The following is a 14,565-nucleotide window of genomic DNA, read 5'->3' on the forward strand; positions in this document are numbered from 1 at the left end:
TATAATAATATTAGGTAAAATATGAAAATGTTTATCGGGTATGAAGCACCAAAAACAGTAACTGATCTATACGTATTTTTAATTTTTTATTCTTCTTTTCCAGACCATATACATGGATGAATATTTTCGTTGACCAGCATCCTCCTTCTTTCCCATCTCAAACACATTCTTCTTCTTCTTCTTCTTCTTCTCCCAACTCCAAACCTAGAATCCAAAAAGTAAAAGGAAGATGGAGAACTATAAGGCAAAATTCATGTGTAGCTACGGCGGCAAGATCCAAAGCAACACACCCGACCACACTAAGCTCTCCTACGTCGGCGGCCACACCAAGATCCTCTACGTTCACCGCACCCCCATAACCTTCCCTGTTATGCTCGCCAAGCTTGCCACCCTCTGCAATGCCGCCTCCGCCGACGTCTCCTTCAAGTACCAGCTTCCCGGCGAGGATCTCGACTCCCTTATCTCCGTCACCGACGATGACGACCTCGAAAACATGATGATCGAGTACGATCAACTCCACAGCTTTTCCCCTAAAACTGCTCGCATGCGACTCTTCCTCTTCCCCAACCTCCCTCTTGATTCTGCTGCCGCTTCATCTGAACCCGAACCCGACCCGGCCGTAAGGCAGTTACAGCTTCCTCCTCCTCCACCTCCTCCTTCTTCTTCATTATCTTCCCGTTTGGTTGGTCCGTTGAGTACTCATGGAAAGTACGATGTGTTTATCAGTTTTAGGGGTGAGGACACGCGCACCAACTTCACCTGTCATCTTCACGAAGCACTGTGCAGAAAGCGAATAAAGACCTTCATCGATTACGAGCTTCACAAAGGCGATGAAATCTCGCCGTCGCTCTTTCGCGCAATCGAGGATTCGTATGTGTCTGTTATCGTCTTCTCGGAGAACTATGCTGACTCCAAGTGGTGCCTTGAAGAACTCGTGAGGATATTGGAGTGTAGAAAAGAATATGGACAGGTTGTTATACCTGTGTTCTATGAGATTGATCCATCACATGTAAGGAAGCAGAATGGAAGTTACAAAGAAGCGTTTGAGAAGCACATGCAAAATTCCATGCTTGATATGAACAAGATTCAAAAATGGAAGGATGCTCTGGCTGAAGCAGCTGATTTGGCTGGCTGGGATTCTCACTCTCGCTCCTATAGGTAATGATTCGTTTGCCAAATAGTAAACTGAGAAATTCTTCATTATTCAGTAAATGGATTCTACTAAATTGCACTTTACCTCCCTCAATTTAATGTAATGCGTATTTTAGTCTCAGGTCTGATTGATAAATTTTTAATCCATGGTGAGCAAATATAATGAGCAAAATGCCAAATGACGCCTGGAATTTGTTTCGCGCCTCAAAATGTTCTTTGAAATTTCAATTAATCTAATTTGAATTCCAAATTTTGATGGTGACAATCAAGTTTATGATAATTCCATTAAGTCTCAGTCACAGGGAAGTTGGGCAAAGCGAAGATGAATCCAAAGACATCAAGAACCCACATTTGAGAATTTAAATTGGGTTAAATGAAATTTGGGGAGCTATTTTAAGGCGCAAGACAAATTTCTAGGGTCATTTGGATCTTTACTCCAAACTTGGTATAAAATATAAAAAGTTTTTATATCAAAATTGTATATTAGATTTGTTCATACCTAATGTATAGTGCAATTATTTTAGGGGGAACACATATTTAAGAAAGTTCAAGGATAGATTTGCATATATAGTTTTAAGGAATCTAAAAAATCTAAATTGCAATCAATGCGCTATAATGAATAATGGTTCTTTCACTTAACAATTAAAATTTTTATGCTCTATTTCATACTGTAGGGATGACACTGAACTCATTCAAAGGATTGTCAAAGACGTTTTGCAAAAGCTAATTTACCATTACCCACCCAATGATTTTAACGGCCTTGTTGGTATTCAGGAAAAGTCTGCCCCTTTAGAATCATTACTAAGAGAAGCTCGATCGGTTGGTATATGGGGGATAGGTGGGATAGGCAAAACAACTATTGCGAGATATATATTTGACAAATACTCTCATGGGTTCGAAGGTTCATGCTTCTTGGAAAATATACGGGAAAGATCAGGAGATCATGTGCAAGGACTACATGATTTACGTGATCAACTTTACTCAGTGCTGTTGAATGAAAAAGTTCGCCAAAGTAGCACAGCAAAATCAACTTTTGTTGAGTGCAGGATCCGCAGACAAAGCAATTTCATAGTTCTTGATGATGTGAGTAGTTCAAAGCAGTTGAAATACCTGGTTGGGGAGCTTGAATCCTATGGTCCAGGTAGTAAGATCATCATTACAACTAGAGATAAAAGTGTGCTGCAAAACCGGAGAGTTGAGAAAATACATGAGGTGGAGGGGTTAGATTCCCCTACATCCCTAACATTGTTCAGCTTGAATGCATTTAATGAAGACTCTCCTGAAGTGGGATATAAAGAGCTGTCAAGAAGGGCAGTTAACTATTGCAAAGGTGTCCCCCTAGCCTTAGTAGTGTTGGGTTCTTTCCTTCATTCTAAAACTGAAGCTGAATGGGGAAGTGCGCTGAACAAAATCGAGAAGATTCCCAATGAAGAAATTCAAACTGTGCTAAGGTTGAGTTATGATGAGTTAGATTATGAGGAGCAACAAATATTTCTAGACATTGCGTGTTTTCTTAAGGGAGAGCTAAAAGAAAACATAGTTAGTCTATTAGACAGTTGCAGCCTCTATCCAGTTATTGGCATGAGATCCCTTCTTGATAAGGCTCTCATAACTATATCTAATGATTCTGTAGGGATGCATGACTTGATACAACAAATGGGTTGGGAGATCGTTCGTCAAGAATCTATTGAAAATCCTGAAGATCGTAGTCGCCTGTGGGATCTTGACGATACTTGTGATGTTCTCAAAAACAATAAGGTAACAGACACTCACATTTCCTTTTAACAAGACTCTCATTAATTTGATTCAATTTGCTTTTTTTCTCTGTGCTTTTGTCAGGGAACTGGTGCAATTCAAGGCATGAAGTTAGATACATATCAAATTCGACAAAACCTAAGCTTGAGTGTTGACACTTTCAAAAAGATGCCTAATCTAAAATATCTCAAATTCTTTATCTCCGTAAGGGAGCATGGCAAATTATCTGGTCTGCAGCTTCCTGAGGAGTTGGAGTCTTTTTCTGAGAAATTAAGGCACCTTGAGTGGCATGCATATCCTTTGCCTTCTCTACCGTCAAATTTTTGTCCTGAAAAGCTTGTCACTCTTCGAATGCCTAATGGTCAATTTAGAAGACTCTGGAACAAAGTGCAGGTTTGTCCATGTGTATTACCTTGCTTCGGATTTTAGCCAGAAAAAGGCACTTTCCACTAATGATTTCCCATTGTGATGTCTCCATTTTCTTTGTTATAGGATCTTGTTAATCTGAAGGATGTAAACCTAGCTGGATGCCAAGAATTGGTGGAGCTCCCTGATCTGTCTAAGGCAAAAAATCTTAGAAATGTGGATCTCTTTGGCTGTAGAAGTTTAAGCAACATCCATCCATCCATTTTATCTTGCAGCACACTTGAGCGTTTGGATCTAACTGGCTGCTCAAAGCTTGAGACGCTTGAAAGCCAGACTCATTTTAAATCACTTTGGCACCTCAATGTCAGTGGCTGCAAAAGTCTAGCTAAATTTTCTGTGTCTTCAGAAGAAGTTGAAGTCTTGGATTTAATGATGGGAGTCAAAGTGTTACACCCATCCATTGGGCGTTTCAGCAAAGCAAGAATCTTACATGTCGATGGGCATCGACTTGAGAATCTTCCAAAGGAATTGTCTTGTTTGAAATCTCTTGAGACGCTTTCGCTACATAGATGCAGCCGTGTAAGCTCCAAAGAAAACCTGCATCTCGTGTTTAATGGCTTGCAATCATTGCGTGAACTGTATTTTATGGACTGTCATTACTTGTTTGAGCTCCCCGACAATATCAACCAGCTATCGTCGCTACAAAAGTTAGCTTTGGATGGAAGCTATGTGGTGAGGTTGCCGGAGACCATCAAGCATCTTTCAGCACTGGAAACATTGTCATTAAAGGGTTGCAGGAGGCTTCAATCTTTGCCAGAGCTTCCATCATCCATTATTCGTTTGGAAGCAGACAACTGCACATTGTTGCCCATAGCATCATCAAGTTTAACAAATTTTAGGCCGAAAGAAGATGGCAGAAGTGATGATTCATTTCATAATTGTGTGAATTTCCATGTACAGAAACATACTGATTCATTCCATCAATATTTAAGGGACTTAGCGCACCGATATGAGTTAAGAAGGATTAAAAGAAGAGGAGGGGGAGGACGAAGAGCAATGTTTGCAGATATCAATTTCAGAATCTTCTACCAAGACCACAGAATACCAAAGTGGTTCACGTATCAAACAAAGGGAGCTTCCATAACTTTTGAACTTGATCAGCCTTATGATCTCTGTTCTAGTTTCGTTCTCTGCGTTGTTATCGCACCCGGTTGGCCTTCCCCAATCAAATATGGCCTTATTCTTCAGTATCAATGCCACTTGGAAGATAGTGACATGAACAAATATTCAACTAGTAAAATTCTTCTTGATGACGTTCCTGCAGAACGGGATTTTGATCATATTTATATGTCACTTGACCGTGGTGGCATCATAGAGGCAATTAAGGCATACAAATTAAAATACGGGAGTCACAGCGTCAGCGAGTGTTACAATAACCTAAAGGTCACAATTGAATTCTATTTCTACTGTTGCACATTTCAGTGGAATCAGGATCATGACTGGTTGATCAGAGAGTGTGCGGTTTATCCACTTGTTGCCCCTGATTCTCGGTTGAAGCAGGTGGAATTGGAATTGGAGCTGGGCATGGAAAACAAAAGGCCTAGGGGTATTCTTGAGATGGAGCATACTGAAGGTGGGGTTGGAGTTGGAAGCTCCAGTGACCGAGGACCACTCCCTTCCACAAAGAAACTCAAAGAACTTTGCTAGTGGACACAGGTTTCTTTCTTCTTCTGAATTCTTAATTTCTTACTCATGTATTAACTTTCTTTTTCTCTTTGTAGCTTCTCACAATGTGATGATAACTTCTTTTGAAAAGAAAGAAAGAAAGAAAAATAAATTATTTTTACTACATTCTTGACAAATTCTGAAGATGAAATAAGATTCATGAGAATAGTTTGACTATTTGTAGCTGAAAAATATATAATAATATAATAGATAATTTGGCTCATAATCTTATAGTCAAATTTTATAGTTATTCATGAGAATTCGTATGATTTTGATTTCGTTTCATACATAATTTGTTCTCAACAAGTTTTTTTCGGCTCTATTGTTTAGACATTGTTACCTTAAATTCGATTTATCCAGTTTAAAAATTTCCTACCATAATATTTTTTTTCTTTGTCCACAACCTAAACTCAACACTATTGAAAAGGAAATGAGTTTGCTTATTACTTAACCAATGGTGTTTGTTACTAACTAGTACATATTTGACAAGGTGGCAACAGATTAATTAATTTAATTTTTAATAACCTAAAAATATATAATTTTATTCTTAAATCATATTAATCTATTTTTTTTCTTTTGATAGACTTGATTGGAATATTGGATATGATACTTTGGCCCCTGAGGAGGGGGTTGATTGGTTGAATCAGGGGTATTTAAACTTAACACAACACTAAAATAGAGCCAAGTAATGGTAGGAATTTCCTGAAATGGCTAGTTGTGCATGAGAAGAGAGATTAAATTGTGCTTAGATATATTTTTCTGAAATTATAAACTTAATAAGAAAAGTTACCAAATCTAATAAATGTGAAGAAGGACACATTTTGAGGTTTGTAAAGCACTCAATTTTGTAGCAGTTTACTACTCCTTTGGGAACTAAAGAAGGTTTTTGGTCGCCTTTTAATCTTGTAAAGAGCAGTCTAATGTTTGGATCTGGAGAAAGTTTGACTATTTTAAACTTTCTCGTTTAAGTTTGGAATTAGAGAAGGTGGACTTGAATACGAATAGGGGATCAAATACGATTTATGATGAACACACTAATCCATTTAGCTGACTGCACAGTATGTTATTGTTACTGGGATCAGAGAGAAAAAATAAGAGATTAGAAGTTTAGAACAGCTTGTTAAAACTGTTACTACAACATTATTCTAGGATAAGGTTTTAACTTCTTTTGTGAAAAAGATTCTCGAAAACCTTCCCATTTCTCATTCAACTTCTCTTGCTTAGATATTGCACTTGCATATGAGACTTCAGAATTGTTAATTGCCAACATTAGCTCCTTGCTTTCAGCTACCCAATCCTTAGCCTCATCTGTTAGTTTCCTCCTTTTGCCATCGCATTCTTCCAAGTCCTTATTCAACTTGGTCCGTTTCATTTGGATGATTTTTCTTTGTTCGACAAGAAATCGAATTTGTTCGTCAAGATCTTCAACCTCTCTCTCAACACTTTCTGCTTGAATCTTGTATTGTTTCATTCTTTCTTTTACTAATTCTTGCTGTTTCCTAGCATCTAACATTTTCTGCACAAGTTTTTCTTTTTGTTCCAAGCGGCTAGTGTGGTCTTCAACTACTTTTTGGGTCGACGCAAAACTTTTGATCAGATCCTCAACAGAAGATGTCATGCTTTTGACAAGCTTTGTTATACTGGGAGAAACTTCTTCATCTGATGCCTGTTCTATGCATTGCAAAGAAATTTGTAACTTGTGTTGTAATTCAATGTCACCAAGAATGTTTTCAAGTGACTTTTCGAGTATGCATTCAAGATTATGCAGAGCTTCCCTTATGGCAACATCGCTTGCAGAACAGGCTGGTTTCAGCAACGACTTCTGTCTTCCCAACAAGATGCTCTCAAGTTCAGCAAGAGGATCTTCATCTGGCTCATCTTCGACTTTAGGTTTGTCGAGACCCATTCTTTCCTTTTTTCTTTCCTGGTTTGGTTTTTCAACGGTCAGATCATTAATTTCAGGATGAACCAGGAGTTGTCTTCTTAGTAGCATTGGATTTTCTTTATAGTGCTTAGATCCTCCTGTGGTATTTGGTTGATCATAAAAGTTTTGAAGTGGCATGTCTTCAGGCGCATATTCTTTGCTGGCTGAATCTGAATTAACAAGCAGATCCAATCCAGCATCAAAATCAATTGGCCTTTCTTCATTTCCTTTGCTTTTGACCTAGGCAGTATAATCAGATTGACAAAATGACATTGTTGTTATATTTATAAAATACTAAAATGGAAGTGTTAATGTTTTATACTTTTAGCACATCATAACTAAGATGAATGAGAAAATTTTTCAAAATAAAACAACCATTGACTTACAGCTTTTGTTGACTCTGAGTTATTTTCCTCAAGACCTTTTCTATCACCATTCTTGATTTTCTTGCAATTAGATTCCATTCTCCTACATCAGAAAAATGGTCTGTACTCCTAGGATCTATTTCAATAGTCTCAGACTTCATTTCTTCTGTGGCTACAAACAAGAAACAAATGATAAGTTGAAAAACACACACACACACACAAAAAGTGATAGATTCAACACCGAGTAAAGACATACCTTACTCGAGTCCTATAACATCTTTTGATAAATTCGTTGGTTTTCGTGTAAAGACTTTACTTCTTGTATTGTGTGATTGTTAAAACTTAAATATTAATGCTATTTATTTTCTTGGTTACATATATAAATGCTATTAATTAATCATCAAAGGAATGAGCAACAACCACAGATGCACACACTATAAAAGATTAGTCAGAGTTACATACCTACTTTCCTATCGCAGCAACATTGCACGCATAATTCCGTTCCTGGATTCTGCATCCGGATTCTCTTGCTGCTACTTTTCTCCTTGTGTGACCTTACTTTCTTTCTAGTTTTTGGTTGTGGGAGTGGAGGGGTTGAGGGAGGAGGGGGAGGGGGATCCCTTCTCCAAGTCCTTCCTCTTGTCTAAATCCATTTCCAGTTCTGGTAAAACACACTGCAATTCTGAATCACTTATGAGGTGTACACCACACTCTTGAATAGCTATAGATCCATCAACTTCCCCTGTGTCAGCTGTTACACTGAACTCAAAATAGACCTTTGGTTCATAAAATCTGAGAATGTTGTCACAATGGAATGGATCATACAATAAATAAACATGATACGAGTTCAGCTCACTAACTGCTTTATCTTGCCATGTAGCCTTTAGGCCTCCTGCCAAATTGCATTCACACTGTATTTTTGCACCGCACTGCTTCATTCCATTGGATGGTGAGAGAACCACACAGTAGATGAAGCCCAGCAAGTTGGAACAGGTAGGAAGATGAACGGTAATGGAGGAAGAGTTTGTTATTCGAAATGTGAATTGCTCGGGGACTCTGCTTCCTGGTAAACAGGCATCCATACAGTTATAATTATAACTATGGATGGCCACATGGAATCTTCTTACCAACACATTGTGAAATGCAGCACTCAACATTGTTAAATGCAAGCTTTCCATGATAGAATACAGTGAGTTTCCATTCAGTTTCAAGCTATTCTTGAATGAAATGTGTTTCGTCTTTCCCACCATCTTCATCGCAAAGCTTTTGAAATTTGATACTGTCTCCAATGAGGTGCAGTTAGGGGCATAGAATTCCTTGATGAAAGACGGAAGCTCCGGTAGGCTCAGAAGCTCCCTGCAATTCTTTAACGATAGAATCTCAAGCGCTAAAAGATGTTTGATGCTTGTAGGCAAACTCCTCACACTGCTTCCATCTAGCCTTAACTCTTGTAGTTTCGATAAAGCGCCAATGTTGTCGGGAAATTCAGACAAATTAGCACAATCCTTCAGATGAAGTATCTGTAGAGATCTCAAGCCATCAAACAGCACATGCAGTTGCTGCTTGTCAATTACTAGTCCACTGTAAGAAAGCTTTAACTCCTTGAGTGATGTCAAGAAACATAACTCCTTTTGAAGTTGCTTAAGCTTCAAACCTTCTAAATTGAGCCATATAAGATTAGGTAGATTCCCAATTGATGTGTCTAGCGTCTCAATTTCTGTGTTGCTTAAATCCAAGTTCTCAATTAAATCAGATGACACTTCAAATTCCTTGAGACTTGAGCACCCACTGACACTAATATTCTTCAGAGATTTTAAATGCTTTTCACCTTTCACAGTCCCCAGATTTGTACACATATCTAGTATCAAAGTGGCAAGTGTATCAGAGGACAAAATAGATGAATGAAGAGCACACAAACTCTCACAACCTGATAGATTCACCCATTTAAGTCTTGACGCCTTCGACAAATCCGGAAGCATTATCAAATGTTTGCAATCACTTAGGTCAATGCCCTCTAAATTATCAAGTTCCTACAACAAGACATTATAGTGGAAAGTAAGTCTTCAAATTTGAATAGACATAAGAAAAAAGAGCTTAGGTATATGTATATATCCTTACCTGTTTTCCCCTCCAAAGTTGTTCGACACGACTGTGCGGCATGCGAATTTCAACAAGCAACTTAGCATGAAAAGTTGAAGGAAGAGACTCTAAAGGATATCCATTCCACTCAAAGTACCTCAGTTTATTGGAAAATGACTTAAGAGCTCTTGGAAGGTACACATGGCCAGGACTCTGACCCAAGGGGATATAGAATCTTAGAAATCTCATGTTATTCATCTTGTTGAATGTGTCAACACTCAAATGAATATCTTTGATTAGAGATAAATCTAACGTTATGCCTTCAACTGCATCAGTCCCCTGCAAAAAAAGGTGATGGAATCACATTAGCAACAGTTTCCAACTGAACGCATGTCTAAAAGAAGTTGTGTACATTTTCTTACCTTATTATCTTTAAGTACAGCACGAACTTCAGTATCCCTCAATCGACTTCGTCTTGCAAAGTCTCCGCTACATTCTCTACGCACTATGTCAAAACCCATTTTTTGTAGCAGTTCATGCATTTCTATTGTGTTGTTATATGAAATGGTTATCAAAGCTTTATCTTCAAGAACATCTATTCCACTACTTGCTTCAAATCCACAGGCATCTAGTATGCTTATGACATGATCTTTCTCTTCTCCATTGAAAAAAAATGCAATGTCCAAGAATATCTTCTTCTCTAGATCATCCAATCCATCATAGCTTACCTTCAACAAATTTACAATCGTCTCATTGGGATACTTGTTGAGTTTTCTCAAAGTACTTTCCCAAAATTTGATACTTTTCGAACGAAGATACGAACCCAAAACTTTCAAAGCTAAGGGAATGCCTCCAGCATACTTAACTGCCATTGCGGCGAGATCTTCATAACCCCTTTGAGGATGAGTTTCCTTGAAGGCTTCCAGGCTAAAAAGCTGTAGAGATTCAGATGCTTTCCATTTCTCAACCTTATATATCCAATCAACTCTTCCAGCAAGCAATTGCCTATTTCTTGTAGTTATGATGAGTCGACTATCTTCACTTAGATCTCGAAAATCTCTACACAAATGTTCCAATTGATCAAGACTATCCACATCATCTAGCACAATGAGGACCTTTTTGTTATTAAGCCTCTTCATGTCGAATGCGAGTCCTACCAGGTTAGATGTGGAAATTTCTTCCTTTAACAGCTCGAACAGAAGCCTATCAACTGAGATTTCTTTCACCACAAAGCACACATTGTCATACTGAGGAAACAGTTTGGCAAACAACACTTTTGCAATGGTTGTCTTACCTATTCCACCCATGCCCCAAATTCCAATTATTCGAACTCTTTTCATTAACAATTCGACATTTCTGCAGATTTCTTCAGTTCCAACAAGGCCTTTTAGTTCAATAGGGTGCCTCAAGTAACGCTTTTGCAGTACATCATTAACCACGTTTGCAATCAGTTGAGAATCGTCCCTGCAAAAATGATGGGGAAAAGAGATGTAAGGAAGTATAAACTAAATAAATTCATCACAAATATGAAAACTAAGTACAGAAACTATGAATTTATTTGGCTTTTTTTACCATTCATAATTAACAAAGAAAATAAGAGTTCATTTACCATTTCTTTCTTACCTTTTATCCAAGTTTATATGCATTTAAATTTTGCATGACTGAAATATACATTAATCAATAGAAATCTATCATTTCAAAGCATTTCTCTTAATATATTATAACTGTGTTATGAAGTGAGTGTTACGTGTGCTCTAAGCCTCTAACACTTCAGATAGTGTTTGGTACTTATGTAAAAGTGAAACATTCACATCATGGCAAAATGTTCTTTTTAAAGAGAACTACAAAAGCCAATACTGAGAAAGATTTCTTCATTGATATGGATACTTGATATTTGTCTTCTCTGAAAGATTATGGATATTTGATAAAATGGTCCAACCATAACTTAAATGTCAAACACATGTTCAAGACCATAGAGACTTTAGTTCTTATATGATATATTTTGTCAACGCCAAAATATTTCCGGTACCATTTTAGATGTTTACTTGAATTTATGTAACTTACTTGTGGTTCCGAGAGTCCCACCCAGAAATATTGGCAGCTTCAGTGAGAGCAGCTTTCCAATTCTCTACTTTGTGTTTGTTGGAATCACTGTATCTTCCCTCTGCACAAAGATCACGCTCATGTTTTGCAAATGCCTTCCCATAACTCCCACTTTGCTTTCTTATATGTGATGGATCTGTTTCATAGAACACTGGAATAACAACCTGGCCAAAATCCTTTCTGCATTGGAGAATCTTGACAAGTTCCTCCAAGCACCATTTTGAAGAAGCATAGTTCTCTGAGAAAACCACAACCGATACATGCGAGTTCTCGATCGCTTTGGCCAGTGGTGGCCAAACATCTTCTCCTCTGTTGAGTTGATAATCTATGTAAGTTCTGATTGACTTTTGATCAAGAGCAGTGTAAAGATGGCTAGTGAAGTTTGTGCGTGTGTCCTCGCCTCTGAAGCTAAGAAAAACATCATATTTCTTGGTTGAGCAAGACATATCCGAATTGGTTAAGAAAGTTTAGTGCAGAAGATAATTAGAACAAGTGCAGAGTATGTGTGTGTTCATGGCCAACCTAATCACTTGGCTTAGATTGAATTATATATATAAAGCACCTAATATGAACTTGATAATCTTTTTTCCTTTATTATTCACCTGCATCCTTTGACTTGAAAGAGTGCAATCAATATTCAATATGACTAAGTCCACCATTCAAAACGGGTCCATTGCGCTTTAATACAAAGACTTTTTAGAGTAGGGGCTCAACCGAATTTATCTGAGGTGTTTGCTTTTCTGTGGAGTTATGAGATATTCGGATGCTGACAAGAAAATTTTGGAAAGATATTATCGACAAATCGTTTTTAAATAACTTAAAAATGTAAATTTTTTTTTATAAATAATTAAACAAAATTTATATTTAATAAATAATTTATTCATTTAATCTGAATTTTTATGACAATATTTAAATAAATATTTAGATGTAAAAAAATATTCGAAATAAAATTTAATCTTTCGACTTTTTCTTTTTATTTTTCAAAAATATGTGGTCATTCACAATAAAAAATATTTTTATAAAAATTCACTTGATATAAAATTACTAAATTTTAAGGATAAAAAGATCTTATTTTCTATTAATACTGACAAAAAATCACATCAAAATATGATCATTAAAGTCTTTTTTTATAATATATATTTAATATTTAATTTTTTTTGTTGTGCTTTTAAATTTTTTCGGACTTATTTGTTATTAGTATTTTTTGAGATTATTTTTATTAGCAATGTGAATTTTTTAATACTATTTTACTAGTTTACTCTTTTTGCTCCCCTAAACTTTGGTGTCTAATTTGTAAGAAAAAAAAAACCTAAAAAGTCAACATTTAAATTAAAAGTTACAAAAACAAATAAATTTTGAGTATTTGACATTTTCTTTAAAAGATAAATTAAATGCAATTGAAACATAAAGTAGTAATTAAATATGTCATGATTATTATTATTCAATTAAAACATAAAATACTAATTAAATACAATAAATATATAAATTAAAAATGCTTAATGCATCAAAGTTAAATTTAAACTAAAGTGAGACATGTGCATTATGCAAGAGATAAATTAATTATACTATATAATTTATTCTTGTCTTAACCTGCGTCTTTGTAGTTATTTTTTTAAAGTTTGTCTGTAAAAATAAAATTTTTTCAGTCACTTAAAAAAATAAATTGATTAGATGATATGTAAATTAATATTAAATTTGAAGTGTTATATATTAAAAATATTTTGTTGTATAATTCTATATAATTATTCAACTAAATTGTGATACAAATTTGAATATAGTTTATTGTTTTAGGAATTTGAATTGATTTATTTTAAAAAAAGACATAAAATTTTGTTATATTAAAATTATATATAGTTATATATTTGTTTGTTGTTTCTATTTCTATATCTACTTTAATTGTTATGCTTTGTCTTTTATGTGATGTTTAGTTTGCAAAAAATTAAAGAAAAAGTTGGAAGAAACATAAATGAGAATGAAAATACTAAATATGTAATCAAAAAATTATAAAATAATTTTATAATCATGATAATTCAGTGAAAAAGATGTTGTGTCAAATTTAAATTTATTTATAAAAATTTTTTGTAATTGACATGAGAGATTAAAAAATATAGTAAAAACAGTAGGAATTAAATAGGTGACACATATATATGTTTGATCTACTCACCAAAAAAATATATATGTTTGATCTTCTACTATTTTCTTAATTTAATGCTAATAGATTTGAATTTTTTAAATTTTATATTTTACTTTACAGAATAAAATATAATTTCTTAATATTTATTTTATAAGTAAGATAAAAAAATATAAAAACATATTTAAAAATAAAAAATTACATTTTATTTTTTAAAATAAAAATTTAAAATTTAAAAGATAATAGTGGCCGTCTCATCTTCTTAGCAGTGCTATTCATAATACTAGTCTTTCCTTTGTTATTTTTTTTAGGTGACTTCCTTTTGTTTTGGTGACTATCTTTCCTTTGTTATTTAGTTACATTTAGAGAAAAATTCAAAATAGCCCCTGACAATTATCTCAAAAGACAACGAGATCATGAGGTTCTTGCTAATTGGCACAAAGACTAATCAGTCCCAAAAAAAAAAGATCAGGAACCGAATTGAATATTTTTTTTTTTGAGGCCTCGTTATCCTTTTGAGATAATTGTCAGGGCCGGATATTCACTCTTACATTTATGTATGGTTGCTGGATGTCCTTAATGGAAATGTCTTTTTCAAGGGAATCATGTTTTTGGAATGCTATTCCCACGTAAACCTTTTGTGAGTCGAGTTGCTAAGAGAGAAAAGGAGTAAATAGCCATTTCTGACCATCAAAGATTTAAGCGCTGACAAAATTAACCACGAAAAAATTAAACTAACATTGTACCCATAAAAAATAAGTATCGTGTGACAAAAATACCCGATCATTAAATTCAAAATTAATTCCATTAAAATTTTTATGAAATTCCCAAAATACCATTTTCTTCCATCTTCTCCATCCCAATCTTTTACCCTAACACAATGAACCAGCCCCACTTCACCTCCCTCGTTCTTTTTCACTCACCACTGTCAAATCATCGCCTGCGGTTTTTCCAGATTGTCGCCC

At 35.3% G+C, this 14,565-nt stretch overlaps 2 protein-coding genes across 4 annotated transcripts; one reads left to right on the forward strand and one right to left on the reverse strand.

Moving 5' to 3' along the window:
• Positions 1–172: 172 nt before the first annotated feature.
• Positions 173–8,282, forward strand: LOC107464439 (TMV resistance protein N-like). 3 transcript variants are annotated; one of them, XM_021130478.2, is made up of 5 exons: positions 173–1,158; positions 1,827–2,910; positions 2,992–3,300; positions 3,400–4,989; positions 8,168–8,282. In XM_021130478.2, exons 1-4 carry the CDS (start codon positions 230–232, stop codon positions 4,978–4,980), a joined length of 3,903 nt encoding a protein of 1,300 aa, XP_020986137.1. In that variant the 5' UTR covers positions 173–229; the 3' UTR covers positions 4,981–4,989; positions 8,168–8,282. The 3 variants fall into 3 exon arrangements, with proteins under 3 accessions (XP_020986137.1, XP_020986136.1, XP_020986135.1); XM_021130477.2 differs by lacking the exon at positions 8,168–8,282 and adding an exon at positions 6,543–6,665; XM_021130476.2 differs by lacking the exon at positions 8,168–8,282 and adding an exon at positions 6,524–6,642.
• Positions 6,007–12,013, reverse strand: LOC107464319 (disease resistance protein TAO1-like). The gene is made up of 6 exons (XM_021131784.2): positions 11,431–12,013; positions 9,789–10,830; positions 9,406–9,705; positions 7,867–9,317; positions 7,309–7,390; positions 6,007–7,162 (listed from the first exon to the last, which is right to left on the reverse strand). The coding sequence occupies exons 1-6, from the start codon at positions 11,913–11,915 to the stop codon at positions 6,131–6,133; spliced, it is 4,392 nt and encodes a 1,463-aa protein (XP_020987443.1). The 5' UTR covers positions 11,916–12,013; the 3' UTR covers positions 6,007–6,130.
• Positions 12,014–14,565: the final 2,552 nt, after the last annotated feature.

The sequence above is a fragment of the Arachis duranensis genome, chromosome 9, assembly GCF_000817695.3.
Source record: "Arachis duranensis cultivar V14167 chromosome 9, aradu.V14167.gnm2.J7QH, whole genome shotgun sequence".
Lineage (NCBI taxonomy): Eukaryota > Viridiplantae > Streptophyta > Magnoliopsida > Fabales > Fabaceae > Arachis > Arachis duranensis.